The 17,265-nt window shown below is 34.6% G+C and overlaps 1 protein-coding gene across 1 annotated transcript in view; it reads right to left on the reverse strand.

Moving 5' to 3' along the window:
* Positions 1-1,053: 1,053 nt before the first annotated feature.
* Positions 1,054-17,265, reverse strand: part of RRP1B (ribosomal RNA processing 1B) — a 63,099-nt gene continuing 46,887 nt past the window's right edge. Inside the window, exons 15-16 of the mRNA XM_051984795.1 lie at positions 5,129-5,195; positions 1,054-4,272 (exon numbers count right to left, since the gene is read on the reverse strand). Coding sequence (XP_051840755.1) covers positions 4,079-4,272; positions 5,129-5,195 — 261 coding nt within the window. The 3' untranslated portion in view covers positions 1,054-4,078. The remainder of the gene's footprint in view (positions 4,273-5,128; positions 5,196-17,265) is intronic.

The raw sequence follows: 17,265 nt of genomic DNA on the forward strand, positions 1-17,265 counted from the left end.
GGTGTGACCCATAATGTGACACACCTCTCCCATGTCCCCCATACCCTTGTATGTATAAGTTACATGTCAGATGAGATTCAAAGGAAAATATGACAGCTGATTGGCCAGCACAGGCATTTTTCAGAAAACATGGGTTGCTCGAAATAGTGAGATGAAACCCCTTACATTCTTTGCATCAATCTTCAGTTGTGTGTTGTTTTACAAAATGATATTCATGGAAAGGTATACTGTGCTGGAGGGCCAGATCTTACTAGTTCTTGTTAGGAACATATTATTATTGTGTCTTATTTTAAACTAGCACTATAGTTTTAAAAAATTGCCGAACTCAAAGCTACGGTATAATTCAGGTTGATTCTGAGAGGCTCCTACTCTGGCAAGTCATATGCTTGAAGGGAAGTCATAAATATCCTGCAGGTGCTTTTTTGGGACCACTCAAAACTCCATTAGGTTGAATGTTTATGCTTACTGCTGAAATTCATCTATTGCTGCCTAACTGCCTATGCATTACCAATCAAGCCATTGTTCTTTTGCTCGTCTGAACTTGTCTAAATTCTATGAAATGTAATGTCACAAAGTTCCAATTCCTTTTTTTTAGGTTTATCTTTGCCAGTTGACTCAGTAAAAGTTTTTCTAAATCTATTTCAGATTTTGAGATTTGCTTCTCTACTAAAATTTATCAATATCCAGGAGTATTATTAAATTTTCAGTGTGAGCATTTTACACCTCAGAAATCTGCAAATGCTACAAATCAGGGCTTGGATTGTTGTTTTGTTGATTCCCTGAACTTAAGAAATGGTGAAGAAAATGTTAATTGGGTAGATTAAATTTAAGTGTGATCTGCAGACATTGTTTTACAGAGAGCCAGTTATTAAATACCTACCAGCATACCTGTGTAAAAAATTAGATATTTTGTTATCAAATACAGAAAAGCCTAACAATTATTCTCCTAAATATACATTTTAATATTAAATATGTAAACAAAGTAAATCTACAATGTTCATTGTAATTGGTTTTGATAGATGGAAATACTCTCATCACTGAACACAAAACCCATCAGAGTAAAGACTAATTTTTATTGGATTTGGCTATGTGACTTTCTTAGTTGAAATACCACATTGACAAACACTGTTAATACAGCAGCTGTTAATACGAACTTACAGTAAAGAAACATATTCCTTGCTAGCATAATAAAAATACAGAGAAACACACACGATTAAAATTAAATCCAATTTTATACTTTTTCAACACTTAAAACCAACCTCTGCCAGATTTCCTGTTAACACTTCCCTTTGTGCTTTCAGTCCAGTTAGAAATTACAAATGATTATAAATCTTAAGAAGAGTCTGATACAAAATTGTACAAAATTGACCAGACCTGTGAAAAATAACTACCCTTTACAAAAAACTGTAATTCAAGGTTACCAACATTAGTCATTTCCTGTTTTTGGCCTTTTTAAGTATTCTTGGCAATTTTCTCTATAAAAATAACATATACTCAAACAGAAAGCTGTGATTTTCAAAATACATTTTCTTTAGGTGATACATTTCTTGGGTGTACAAGGGGAATTCAAGTAAACAGTACTTGTCTCCTTCCTTTGTGGTTCACATTTAACAAAACAAAAACAAAAATCCTAGAATAAACTTTTTCAATTTACTCACAACATGAAACAAAATTCAGAAACAGCTGAAGATACAGTAAACTAAAGGCATTCAGTGTTACCCCTTGAAAATATTCATATACGACAGAAGACAATTTATATTTGATACAGGCATATTTACAAGTTATTACAACAATACCACAGTGCAGATAGATGACACTGTTAATTCAAGCCTTCAATTCTGAGAAGGAAAAAAAAAATCACTAGTCACTGTAAAACCAATGCCTTCTTCTTCTCTTTTAGAACTTCTTGCCTTTTCTATTTTTCTTTTTCTTTCCCTTTTTTTTTTTTGGGGGGGGGAGTATTTTGGGGCTAAAAAGAGTATATCTGGTAGTAGATTCAAGATCTTAGTGCTTAATAAAAATCATCTGGATATTCTTTAAAAAGACAATTTATGATTAGCAGTTTATAAATTATTTAAAAACAAAAGTTAAACTAATCTTGTTTGTGAATACCCATATCTCATCTTTCCCTTGAATACAGCAACCAAATGCATTATAGAATATATGTTTTAAAAAACATGCATTTTTTTACAACAAAAGCTATTAATCTATATGTAGTAACAAAAGAAAATTGTTACCACAAGAAACAATAGAAAGAGTACAACCATCAACTAGTTCTTTCTTCCATGGCTTAATTATGATAAATCTATGCAATCAGGCAAAGTAAAAATCACCAAAGTTTAAAAAATGTTAAGAAATCATATCATCACTTCTATCAGTTAACTTATAGACATAGACAAGTTGGTTCAGTTATAATTTTTGTGGTTAAAGCTTCTTCACTGATTATGTGAATCAACAAAAAAAAAGGAAGGAAATATAACTGTAGTTACTCAATCTAATTGAGCAGCTCATCAGATTTCTAAAATTTTTGTCATTCTCAAAAGCTATTCCTATCACTGTAGTATAATATCAAGCATCCTTTGTGACTCAACCATCGAGTATAAGGTATAGTCATGGAAGAGCTTAGGATTAATGTGGAAATTCAATATTCTTGGGCCTCCTAGACAAGCTTAAGTTTCTCTTAAGTTCTGACAATGAAGCATAATGAAAATACATATAATATATTTGAAATTTCAATGTCTGCTGTTGCCTAACAAACATGAAGTTGTTGTTTTTTTTTAAATAGAAGAAACCAAAAAGAAGGGCCCTTGATATTTTTCTTCTCCCTTGACTCCTAAATCCTATTATGAAGATTTGAAGTGTTTTGAATCTATTCTCTCATTACATGTTCAGTTGAAAGGCAGAGATATATTTTCCTTCATAAAAAACTGAATTATCAATAGAATATCACAATCCTGCTTTTAAAAAAATGCAATCTGGACAAATGAAATCAAATTTAATTCTTGGTGGCTAATTGAAATGGGGCAACTTTAAAATCCTAAATGTTTAAATTCCAGGAAAAAAAAAAAAACACCACATAAAACAATAGATAATTACAATTTTGGGTCATATCTTAAATACAGTAAAAAATCAATGTCCTCAAACAGAATCTTCATAGGCTTCTTGTTTTGTGCATCTGGGAAATTGGTATTCTAAGAGAGTGAGACACTGTCTTGTTGTAATACAGAAAAACCACTTCAAGGTTCATGAGACCTTGGTTCAAATAGTCAATTAATAAAAACCATGCAACCAAACAAAGAGTGAAACAGATTTCCATGTAAGAATGCAGAAGACATCAGTAAATTAGTTTTTTCACGAAGCTCAGCAGGTAGGGTTATTTTGAGGATTGCCCTTGGCACTTGCCTAGCAAGTAGGGAAATAGTGCAGTTTTAGTAGACAGAAGAAAACAACGAACAGGACTGAAATGATATTTTGTCTATATTAAACTGGCTGATCACACAAACTATGGTAGTGCTAATCCACCAATATGAAAGAAATTATGTTCTACCAGAAAAAACTACCAAACATCTAAAGGTTATTTGAGGATAACAATACCACACGGTATTTTTTCCCCTTAAAGCCAATTACATAGAGCTCATTAAGACTACAAATAACCAGAAAACAATCAGCTACCACAACACATACAACAATAGTAGCAAAGCTTCATATAAACCAGCAACTGGCCAGTAGATTTTATTTTATACCTTAAGAAAAAGACAGAATAGAAAAAGTCTGAGTTCCTTCACGAATAGCTCTTGTTGAAGACACTAAAGAAAGGGAATAATTTCCCAAGGATTCAAGCAAAGACCAATTATAATCCAAATGCAAGAATATATTATACAAAGCATCTCCATGGCCTTAGATTGAAGGGATGGTGAAGTAGCAGTGTCACAGATCACAACCAGAACATTTTATATACAATTTATAGGAATTTATAAAATAATAATAATGATAAAAAGGCCAAAAATTTCCAAAGTTATAATTTACAGAATATTCTGTACAAAAAGCAGTCCTGAAAGAGAAAAGAATCTTGCTATGCTCAAAAGAAGTCCATAGCAGTTGGTCTTCTCTTTGGAGGTGCAATAAGCAATTTCTTAGTCACAAGGGGAGTTTCTGGGGGTGAACTCGTAGGTGTCTTCAGCACTCCATGGAGAGGCTTCTGTTCAGGATTAAAAGCAACTCGAGAAGGTCCTGTTGGACTTACCAAGATACTTTTGTCAGTCTTCTTGAATTCTGTCAGAAACAAAATAGAGTCAAATGTTGTCAAATGTTAAGAGAAAAGAAGGAGGCTACAGCAAACTGGTTCACTAATGCAGTATCTTTATAATGCTCTCAGATCCACATCTTCCTTTCTGGAGTAATCTAGACTTAGGTCGTTCAGTTTCTAAGATAAGGTGGAAAAGATCAACAGCTTGAAATAATTTTGAGAATGAGGCTGTTAAGTCAGGAAAATCCCTGATCAAAATTATCATGTGTCACTTAGGTTTCGCTCTAGTATGAGAATAGGATAAATTTTAGAAGAAAAAATTTTTCTTTCATAGCTTTTTTATTCACTTGCTTGTCCCCAGCTTTAAAGAATCTGAAATGAATTTTGCTAGCAAAAGCTGTGTTCTAAAATACACAATATCATCAATATTTCTTTTTTCAAAAGAATGTCTTAAACTCCTCCATCCCCCCAATTCAAACCTTCTGATTTTTTTTTTTTTCTGTTTATTGTCGTAGTCACAGTAGGGGCATCAATTCAATTATTTTTTAGTATCTGAATCCCACTGCTTATGTGAATATTTGAGAATGGTATAAAAGCTCCTGGAAATGAAGAGAAAAACTGGAAAAGTCCAAGATTATTCCTTTATTGCTTTACAAAAGTATAGTTATTAAATGGGAATAATCCATTGGAACGCTTACCTCTGCTGGAGGAATAGGATAAAAAGTGGAATCTCCTGACCCACTGTGTATTTTATAAACATTTTAATAAGATGCTTTTCAGGACAGATATCCAACTCTTGAAAAGAGAATCTAAGTCCAATCCACATATAGTCTCCATAGACTTGAAATGAGGTCCCCATCCCCAATAGTCACACCCTCTCACCTGCAGTCATGTTTTTGTTCAACCCAAAAGTGACCTTTTTGGAGCTGGATGATGGTTGCTTGTTTAACTGTAGAAGAAGATAGAAATAACAAGCTAGGATGTTTAAATCAGTTTTATAAAATATTTTTGATGTCTAAAATTTTCCATTACAAGAATAGCAAATGCCTATCAGTATGAGAAAAAATTATACACAAGGAACATCATATCTTGGACATTTAAGTTAAAGAAATTCCTGTCTGTCTAACATAAAGGAATACCAGGAAAATCAAGTTCTTATTTCACTAAGAAAGGCCACAGATATAAACTCTTCAGTAAACACTGAGTACAAATATCACTAAGATGAAAACTGGCTCTTGGGGAAGAAGGGGAAGATTTAATAACTCCTATTCAAGTCTAAGAGTATAGCAGTCTTAACTTGGAAATGATCATAACCTCATAGATATCCATCTAGATATGATTCAGAAGAGCTACAATTCTATTGTAGACATTTTAAAATATCATTTCTTCTTATAAATTACTATGATATTTTTAACAAAATGGTTGAGATATACTAGGGTTTGACTTAGGCTAGGGCATGGTCTATTAATTTATTATTTTGTTGTTCAGTTATTTAGTTGCTAACTTTGTATGACTCCATTTGGGGTTTTCTTGGCAAAGATAGTGGAATGATTTACCATTCCTTCTTCTAGATGAGAAAACTGAGACAAACAGGATTAAGTGACTTGACCGGGCTTATACTACTAGTAAGTATCTGAGGCTGCATCTAAATACAGGTCTTCCCAACTCCAGGCCTGGTACTCTACCAGTATCTGCCTCCATCTACACGATACATCTATACACTATACATCTGCCCCAACTGCTCTATTATACTATCGTATATTAACTACACTATATTAACATACTATATATTAAGAAATTGCAAAGATGATACACAGAACAAAAGAAGGCCATCAGTTATCTGACTGGGAGGAAACTATCTTCACTTGAAAACAAGCCATATTCCACAAGGCAACAGAAAGATGCAGGGAAGTGATATTGTCTATGTGTAAGTGTGTACATGTTACATACACATACCTTCCTTGTACTGCTTATTTTTTTCAAATTCTTTAAATTAAAAAAAAATTTCAATAGTATTTTTCCAAATACATGCAAAACATATGTGTCAATTCTTTTAAACACATTTCCATATTTTTCATATGTACAAGAAAAATCAAGCCAAAAGGGGAAAACACATGAAAGGGAAAAAAAAAGGTAAAAATATTATGCTTCAATCCATATTCAGACTTCTTAGTTTTTTCTCTGAATGCTGATATTTTCCATCCCAAATCTATTGGAATTGCCCTTGTATTGCTGCTTTTTTTTTTTTTTTTTTAAACAATTGGGGATAAGTGACTTGTTCAGGGGAACATAACTAGCAAGGCCTTTGAACTCAAATCTTCTGGACTTCAGGACTAGTGCTCTTTGCACTGCACCATCTAGCTGCCCCTCATGTACTGCTTCTTGAGAACTATATCCTACACCTTTGTTACTGCATATTCAAGTTTCTAGTGCTCTATTATTCCTAATCAGAATGTTGCTAAAGTTTGGGCAGCAGCCAGGGATTTAGTTCAGAACTTTAGTACAGAAAAAGCAATTAAAGGAGATTACCTAAATACTGGGTTACATCTGGTTATTTGGTTGTATAGGAATACCAGGTGCTTTAATGGGATAAAGGTTTTTATTAAAAATGCTCAAAGAGGAAATAGGTAACAAGATAAGCATCACTTTTGTATGGAAGCTCAGACCAAAGAGATAGGCACTGAAAGCCATTATCCTCCTTCCCAAAAGGTGCATAGAGATCTGGAATATTTTTACTTTCTGCTGGATAAACCTTTTCAGCTTCCCATATGATGCATCAAAGAAGTTGTCTGCTAAGGATAGCTAGTATTGATGGGCAAAGGAAATTCACTCCTTCAACCATTATGCCTAAGAGTCCAACATTTTATGAGTAAATCGTCAGTTTAAAAAAAAAAGTTTGGTTTTCCTCTCTTCAGAAAAACCCTAGATATTAGTTAAAACAATAAATAATTCTTAATTTCTAGGAATCTCTATTTTGTGGATGCCTATATTTCTATCTTGTGTGAATGGCTGTGCCGGTAAATGTTTAACAACTGGCTCCTGGCCCTGGGAAAATCTATATTCAACACACTGAGATAAATAATTCATTTCAACTCCTACTCTGTTCCATCAGTATTAATCAGTTTGATGTGATCCCATAAGGACAGTGATTGTAAGTTTTGTGTATTAGGCCCCAGAATTGTGAGCTGAGTATCAAATACTATAAATATAAGATTCTGGAAGAAGGGAACATCTCAGATTGTGAGAAAGATCAGAGGTGCACTTAATTAGGGGGGACACCATGGACTCTTGAATAAAGTGCCATTTGCTCAAAGTTCAGCCTTGGTCTCTTATTTTAAGTTGCACAATTTTAATCCCCAAATTAATAGCACCCCAGATAGGGTGATGCATGGACCTCAACCTCTTTTGACTGGTCCCTGAAAGGAACCCAAAAAGAATGTGAATACTGAGTTGAATTTTTGCCAATGGTTCCCTCCCACAGACGGTGGCCCCAGGAAGTTGGATTCCTCTGGATGTCTGCACCCAAATGCTTTGAGATCGAGCTAAGTCTCTCCAAGAATGGTGACTGCTTTGATGTATTTTAAATTCATATTCTTTAAGACAGATTTCCAGTTGGGCCAAGAGGGACTGTTTGAATCTGTGACTAAATCTGTCTAAATTTATAAACTCCAGAGCACTCAAATTCTATTTTTATAAAAAACTATATGGTCAAAATTTTAACTTTTTATACAAAGGCTACTCCCCCCCCCCCCATTTTTCTTAATTCCATTTCATTAAAACTACAGAGATTCAGAATTGGAATTGTTAGTTCATGTTTAATCAGTTAGCTAACTAATTTTAAAACTTTCTTTTTTTAAAATAACTTTTTATTGATAGAACCCATGCCAGGGTAATTTTTTACAGCATTATCCCTTGCTAATTTTAAAACTTCTTGTTGGCAGGGTTGAAATAAGATTTTTTTTTTTTTGCCTTTAAATTCTTTTAACAAGGAGTAAACCATTTTGTCATCAATAGAGAAATCCCTCAAATTGGTTGAGATATAACTTTTAGTGGCTCATAGTGGAGTGAGGAACAAATCTAGAGTTCCTGGATGGATTCGGAACAGTGATTTTCCACTCCAGTGCTGAGACACATGGGGGAAGCAATAATTTAAGCCAGACTTGATAAGTCTTAGGGGAGAGATTCTCCACCTCAAAGATAAGCAGTCAAGACATGTGATCATCCTGGGAATAATTCCATGCTCTTTTGCCTTAAAAGCTCATTTTAGTTTTACAGAGATAAGGAAAGGAAAAGATTTTCACTTATATTCCCTTAAAATTAAGTCAATCATTAACAATCAGAACTAAAATCTTAGTAACTTCTACTGGAAAGTAGGTATACATTTTGCTGAATATTCACTTATAAAGGATCTTTAAGCCCTAGATCAACTAGAGTATAGAACCCTAAAGGTTAATTCTAGAAATTAAGAATTGGAACTATTAGAGAGTTTGCATTTTTAAAATTGTTTTATTAGTCATGAGATATGCTCAAGAGAGTCAGTGAAATAGGAATTAAGGGAAGTGATAAAACAAGAGAAACTTAAGGAACAGCATAGGTGAATTTGGGATAAAACTCTTGTGAACTTAAATAATTTCACAATTTAGAATTTAAAAAGGAAACATTTGCTAAGCTTAAATAAGTTTCAGTACTCATTTTGGGGTATCAATCAGTGAAATTGATTTTAACTTTAGTTAGAATAAAGGCATACTCAAAAACTATATTAAATGTTGGGATAAGCTTATTACAGGAAGGAATTTTTTTTGTCATTAGAAGGCATAACAAGAAAATTTTAGAGCATCTTCAGGAAAGAATAAAAATGGGGAGAACCGGAGTTCAGATATCTGTTGTTTTACTGCTTTTAAACAAGCAACCTTAGGATACCACGCAAGCCCAGAATGAAACTTCTGATTGAAGCTGAATCCTAAAGTGCTCCCAGAAAAAAAAGGAAATTTGTTTGAAATCATAAAGCAATTGGAGATAAGTAAAGTTTAATGATACCACTTCAATTTAAATAACTGTTTAGATGAATTAGAAACACTGTAGAACTTGTTAAGAAATAAAATGGTTAGTGAAAATAAGTTCAAAATGTATAAATAAGGCTTTAGTAAGAGAAAGAATGAGTTGATATTGAATCAAACAAGAATACGTGTAAAAAAAAAAAAAAGAAATAAATTAAGTGCATGCACACCTAAATAGAGGATGCTCAGATTAGAAAGGATCAAATTAAAATGAGCATGTGACTAATAAAGGCTTAAAATGCTGAAATTTTGAGAGGGAAAAGTAGAACTTGAAAATTATTTTAAAAATAAAATACACATCATTTTGAGTCACACAAAAGTGGACCAAAAAGGAAACAGAAAAAAAAGTCACACCCTGAGTCCTTCAGAAAAATCCAATCTCTATTCAGAGAGGTTTTCTAGTAGTCCAATTCCTGTTACATTCCTGTGTCACAACTGGGTTTTGGCCAATTCCTTAAACATTTTAAACTATTACCAAAAATAGTCTTAAGCAATTTTCAAGACAGAAAAAGACCAGCACATGGCAATTTGTTGCTATACTAAGTCTTGAATCCAGGTATAAGTGAACTCTAAATAAGGCAGGTGGGTTCATAATTCAAAGGAAATGTCATTGCCCCTGCACTCTGTGGACTGCTACTAGAGGATGTCTATCCCTTGGAAAGAAGGTGAAGGATTCTCTTGACCTATCCTCATATCTTGCTAATAAGGCATTTTCCCACTTGGTTAATTTTGAGGCTGGCTATGAGTAAAGAGAGAGACCAAGATTTTTCAATTTAGGGCCTCATGATGTAACAACTAAAATTCTCTGAAGTTTCAGGTGAATTATGTATTTTTAATGTATTCTTCTTATATCTCTTTTATATTGAGTATATTTTAAGTCTTGGGCACCTGAGACATAGATCTAGAAGGAAGAAGCCCCTTCAGAGCTGATGTAAGAATGTGGCTTATTTTAGAAATATAAAATTAAATACCTTGAACTTTTAAAATCTATAACAAAGATAAGTGATCCTTAATAACTGAACCCACCTAACACTATGAGGTTATGATTATTGCAATTTGCTTTTAGAGCTTATGGAGCTGTAATTGATATTATTCTGAGTCTAATTCTAGATATGATCATCAAAGTATTCCATTAGGCCAGTGATCCATGATATCATTTATGAATGATATTCACAAATTATAGGTAGTGTTCTCTTGGGGAAGGCTGGGAAAACAACTCTTGGTATAAGCTTAGATAGGCTCCTGACTAGAAGCATACCTAGTATGACATTTCCTCTTAAAAAAATATCCCATCAACATATTTTTAAAAAAAGGGGTGGGTGGGAGGGAAAGACCCACACAGTGCAAGAATATTTGTAGCAGCTTTTTGTGGTGACAAAAAATTGGAAAATGAATGGATGGCTGAATAAGTTATGGTATATGAAAGAAAAGGAATATTATTCTATAAGATGAACAGGCTGATTTTAGAAAAGTTTGTAGATTTACATGAACTATGCTGAGTGAAGCAAGTAGAACCAGAAAAACAAAGAACAAGATTGTGTGATGATCAATTATGATAGACTTGGCTCTTCTCAGCAATTTAATAACCCAAAGCAATTTCAATAAGCTTTGGATGGAAAAATGCCATCAGCATCCTAAGAGAGAACTATGGAGACTGAATGCAGATTGAAGCATATTGTCACCTTTCCTCTCCCCCCCTTTATAATTTTTTTCCTTTTGTTCTGATTTTTCTCTCCCAACATGACTCATATTAAAATATGTAAAAATTAAATGTATAACCTAAAAAAATAAAATTTTTAAAAAGTGCTGTGTCACTAGTTCCTTAGTAAAATCTCAGTTTCCTAGGCTGGGGATGAGCAGCTAAAAGAAAATAGCTAACAGTGATAAATATCACAGTCGGTTTTAATAAATAGTTCTAACAAATCTAGGTAATAATATTTGCCAAGTATAAAACTTGTGCTGAGGATTCAGAATGTTTTAATTTTTCAGTTATTTGAATTTGTCAACCTAAAAATGTTAATTCTCTGGTCTAGTGATGTTTATATTAGTACTATTTAAAGTTTGAGTTGGCTCTCATTACCTGACTTTGTTACTGATAAACCATGTTTCCCCGATAATAAGACCTATCCCAAAAATAAGCCCTCCCCTTACTGTGTAAGATTCCTCTAAAACAAGCCCTCCCCAGAAAATAAGCCCTATTGAGATTGCTACTGTAGTGAAGGTGATCCCCTGAGCTACACGCTACATTACGGTACCCTCTGTATGCACCGTCCTCCCCCCCGAGTGAAACGCACACCGTGCTCTGAGCTGCATCCAATCAGAGCTGCAGCAGTGAGCGCATCATCCTGTTCTTCCCCAGTGATTTGCTTGCTGGCGCCATTGAGAGCAGTGCCGCGGAGGAGAGCTGAGGCAGGACAACATAAAAACCCGGTATGTAAGCGGGAATGAGGGGGCATAATGGAGGATAAAAAGGGTATGATGGAGGATAAAAGAAGAACTCAGGGGGCCTGATGGAGGATAAAAGAAATCAGGGGGCATCATGGAGGATAGAAGGAGCACTTGGAGCATGATGGGGTTAAAACATTATTGAGGGGCATGATGGAGTGAAAAGGAGGACTGATAGTCATAATTTTATTATTCTGTCTGTTTTGACCCCCAGACATGAGTACAAAAAGGAAGAGCTATACTGTTGAGTACAAGAAAGCAACTGTAGAGGGGTCACATGGCAAGAATCTTGCAGTTTTCTGTAAAGAAAAACTTTTGGATCTTCGAATGGTCAGAAAATGGAGAGCAGATTATAATAACCTCAATCAACAGGTGGATGAGGGAAAAGGGAAAAAGCGCAGGTCTGATCAGGTCGGCAACCCTTATATCCTGACTTGGAGATCCTTATTAGTGAATGGATTGCTGACAGGAGAGCAAAGGCCTTGGTTGTGCACAGGGCTGATATTCAAGCATTTGTCCTTTCAATGGCACCAGAGTTTGAAATGGTCTCAGAAAGATTCAAAGCATCACAACACTGGTTGGACGGTTTCCTTCAACGGTATGAACTGTCCCTAAGAAGATCAACAACACTGTTTAAGCTGGAAGATGCTGAAGTTATTAAATGTGTACTTGCATTCAAGTCCTTTATTGATAGGGTCGACATTTCCAAGTACCAAACCTGCAATATGATTGCTATGGATGAAACTGCAGTATTTATGGGACAAGGATCTCAAACAACAATTCATCACAGGGGTGCAACGTCAATCTACATTCCCACCACTGGCTATGAAAGTGCATGGGTCACCTGTGTTTTGGCAATTCGTTTGGATGTAAAGAAAGCCACACCTCTAATCATCCGTAAGGGCAAGAAAGATAAGATTGAACGTGTATCAGGCATTTAAGTTCTTGAAACCGAAAAAGCCTGGTGTACACAAGCCGTTATAAGAAAGTGGGTTGATTTAATGCTGCCATTAAATGCAAGGTAACCAAAGAGGTCTGATAATCTGGGATTCAGCCAGCACTCACCGTGCTAAAGAAATGAAGAACTTCCTTGCAGAAAGAAGAATAGATCAAGTAATGATTCCTGCAGGAATGACTGCCTATCTCCAGACTCTTGATATTGCAATAAACAAGCCATTCAAGGACCATTTGCGCATGAAAGTCAATGACTACAATGAAAATAGAATGGAAAGAAATCAGCATGGAAACTTTGTGAAGCCCTGTCTGCAAGAAGTCATGACTTGGGTGAAGAAGTCATGGGATAAAATTACTGACAGCTCTGTCGCCAAAGCACTATGAGCAGGTTACCTGGACAAGACATGTTCATTTAAAGAGAGCTATATTGCTGGACATGACAGATTGGGTCCACTTCTTCTGAAGGAAATAGAGGCGCAAGACATCCAGGACGGAATTCAAGGTATGGACACTTAAGACGATGTTGTTGAAGAAGATGAATGATCATTATTGAATAAAGGTACTTTTTTTTTTGTTCACATTTACCTGTTTATTAAAATTGCTGTCAATGTTCATTAAAATAAGCCCTCCCCTGAATATAAGCCCTCTGGTGTTTTTCTGTCCAAAAAAATAAAAGACAGTGTCTTATTATCGGGGAAACACAGTAGCAAGTTATGATTATATTAAGATTTTTTTTTGTCAGAAATTTTTAACAGAGAAGAGGAATCATTGGAAGTGATGTGAACTAGAGAAGCAAATCCACTACTAGTTGCTTTGGAGTCCCATTCATGACAGCATTCCTAAGTGATAAGCTTTCCAGAGGACCACAAGACTGCATGTTTTAGAAACTAGACAACTATATGAGATGAACAAGCAAGCACATCTTCTGCAAGATTATCCTCTCCACAAACAATTCCTAATCTACCTGTTCCTGAGCCTGTAGTGATATGAAATTAGAATCCTCCTTTTCAGTCTCTTCTGCTTTGCTCCATCACTGAAAGCAGTGACTGATAATTCTTTTGATCAAGGACTTCAATGTATTATTTTTCTCCACTTCTTATATTATATCCATCTAGATCTGTCTGTGCTGTCTGTAAGAATGTTGCCTCTCATGACCATAATGGGCTGGTTGTTTGTAAAAATTGCTTTAATTGTTTTTATAAACTTAACTTTTATGCAGGGCAAACAATGCTTGTGTTGCTATGCTTGAACAAATGCCCTCTAGCCTTGATTTACATATTTTCTTTCTTTCTTTCTTTTTTTTTGACCTGTTTTTATCTGAAGTACCTGTCCCTCATAATTTTTAGTCAGTCACCTCAGACATTCATTGTATACTGAGTTAATGTTTAATCAAATAGAATGTAATCACTATGTTATAAGTTATGCCTATTTTTCACCTTCTGGGTTGCTACCTTTGGATTGCTCTGGAAGAGGATTGTTCCCTTTTGGTTTTCCATCACTCATGGAAGACTGCTCTTCATGCTTTTAGACAGTAAAGATTCAAAAAAAGACTGAGATCTTTTCTATGGATTGGAGGGGGAGGGGGGAATATAAAAAATTATCCATTTGGACTCCTGTACTATTCCAATTAGTATTAATTTGATATGGTTCCAAGGAGATATTAATTATAAAATTCTTTATTTTAGGCTCCAGAACTGTGAGCTGCAGATTTTTAAGTTCATTTGCTTAATCACAAGAAGTTTACTGGAGATCATCCATCCTTGTTTAGTGGAGGTGACTCATTTACACAAAGTCCTCTCCAAGTTATTTTTGAAACTCTGGACCATTCTCTCTTGTCCAACAGGAGCAGGTGACCATCTTATAACCACTTAATTAGTGGAGATCCTCCATGTTTCACTCAATCTGTGATCCCTTCACCCCATTAATCCATCATTTTTGACCCTCAAGAGCAAGTTCTATCAACCAATGACATACTATGCTTCTTTTGCATATTTGGGTATCAAACTCTATAAATACAAGATTTGGGAAGAAGAGGGCATTTCAGATCATGAAAGATCTCAGGTCCACTTAATTAGAGGGGGCCATGGACCCTTTAATAAAGGGCCATTGGCTCAGAGTTCTTCCTCAGTGTCTTTTATCGTAGGCTAAATGTTTTAATACCCATAACACTTAAAATTTAATATGCATCTACATTTTCCCCCATCACTTTCTTAAGACTAGATAATTAACAAAATAATAATTAAACCCTTATTTGTAGTACTTGCAGATTTTTAAGTTATAAAATCTCTGAAAATTCAACAACTAGATCTCACATGAATTTGGTTCTTATTGGTCCCAGAATATTCCTATCTGTACATTTCCTGTTTTTAGACTTCAGGGTGAAGAGCAAGTTTCTGAAATACTCAAACTATGTAGCAAATATAAGGAAAAGTAAAGACAGTTATCTTTTTTGATGTTTTGTTCTAATCCATTCAAATTATCTAATGAAGCCAGTTACCATTTTCTAACTTCCCCTTCAAGACTGCCTTTGAAATATGTGTGTGGGTGGGGTGGGGTAGAAGGCGAGGAAAAAGGGAGGGAATAAATCAAGCAAGAATAAATTGACTCTCCAAATTCTCTGTTGTCCATAACTGCAGGTTTAATAAGATATAAAACCAGAAAGTATTTAACTGCTATCCTTTATAACATCTTCCCATAGTAAAATGCAAAAATAAAAAATTGATCTTTGATACTAAATAAGACTTATAAAATAAGCTAATTGTAAAGGTAGGTAGAACAAATTAGAAGGAAGGCTAATACACTCAGGTATTAGAGATTATTTTTGTTTATATGGGATAAAGGCAATAGATATACACCGCAAATCAGTCAAATTTTTATCCTTGGAAGAAATGCCTTTCCTTCTTGCAAATGACTGACAAATGGCAAGGTATGACAAATGTCATACCTATTTAATGAAACACATTATTTCCATTCAGTACTAAGGTGGCCTTATGGCTATTAACAAACAGTTTTTATTTAATGATTACACTGCACATAAGGCAACACTTTAGAAATTTTGTTTCTAAATCTTCTTAACCTTGTTTCTATGAGGTGAAACAGGGATATAATCTACATATCTGGTAGAGAGATTGTTTTTTCTTTCAACACTTGCAATCAATAACCCTTTATAGGTGTAGTATCCAGTCCTAGTCTTATAGGTTTAGTATCCAGTCCTAGTCTTCCAAGTTAAGTAGCACTTTGAAGTGAAAAAAAAAAAAGTGGAGTTATTGACTTTCTAGTATATTAAGGTTTCTCAGTCTACATATGGTACTATCATACTCTAGAAAGTATTAGAATTTCATTTTGCATCTCAAGAGATTTGTTCTTTCTAGTTTTCTTTCCAGTCTATTGTTTTGTAGATCATTCAGTCCTTGATGTTTTCCAAGGACATTCATCAGAGAAGGAAGAATTAAGTATAGAATATATTAAAGCCTTTTTGTTGGTGCTATTCAATTCTTTCAGTTGTGCTGGACTATTTGTGACCCCAATTAAGGGTTTTCTAGGCAAAGAAACTTAAGTAGTTTGTCATTTCTTTCTCTAGCTCATTTACAGATGAGTAAACTGAGGCAAACAAAGATTAAGTGACTTGTCTAGGGTTACACACTAGTAGTAAGTGTCTGAGGCTAGATTTGAACTCAGGTCTTCCTGACTTCAGACCAGGTACTCTGGATAAATTACATACTCAAAACACATAGCAGGAGATATCTTCTAAGATTCTTTAAAATAGCTGTAATAATGGAGATTTGGATTGCAATTTACAAAAACATCACCATGCTGACACTTGAAGTTATCTAGTAGTTTGGAAAAAACATACTGAGGGGTAGGAATAGGAAAAAATAGGACTTTTAAGGGGACTGAAACATAACTGTCAATTAGTTTCGGTGTCTAACCCATCAAATCTATTTGTAAAACTATCATCTGTCACAAATTCAATTGGAGTTGAAACTAACCCAACCTTTTTCTCTTCTTTATTTCTCTTTTGTATGCTAGTCAAGCCAAAGTTCTGGGAAGATCTAATCTCAATATCATCTTCTCTTCTAGATGTATACATATTCTCTCATTATCAAAAAGATTTGTTGTGGAATGGGGTGAGTATCCCAAAATGCATGCATGTAAAATGTAGACTTAGCTAAATACATTATGGAATCAAAGACTAGTCTAAAAACACTCAGGAACTATTATGGTCACTGCCTCAATTTAATCATTCTTTAGCTACATTAAAGAATAATTAGAATTCTACTCAGAGGGACACTTCTTGCTCCTTCCTAAGAGGCAAACCAATCAACTCTTACTGCAGCAAAATCCTGTTCATACGTTTCTTTTTTCTTAATTAATACAACCAGAAAGTACATTAAGTGACTTCTTCCACTCCACAACTGCACAAAATGTCAGCTACACCTGTCTAGAAAAATGAGTATCCTACCAGAGAGGGAAAAAGGTGTACCCTGCAACACTGTATTTGAAGTAAGCAAAAGTGGAGGATTCTTTTGAGAAAGACTCAAAAAAAATGTGGACTTTGGAAGT

Source organism: Antechinus flavipes, chromosome 3, assembly GCF_016432865.1.
Source record: "Antechinus flavipes isolate AdamAnt ecotype Samford, QLD, Australia chromosome 3, AdamAnt_v2, whole genome shotgun sequence".
In the NCBI taxonomy this organism is placed as follows: Eukaryota; Metazoa; Chordata; class Mammalia; order Dasyuromorphia; family Dasyuridae; genus Antechinus; species Antechinus flavipes.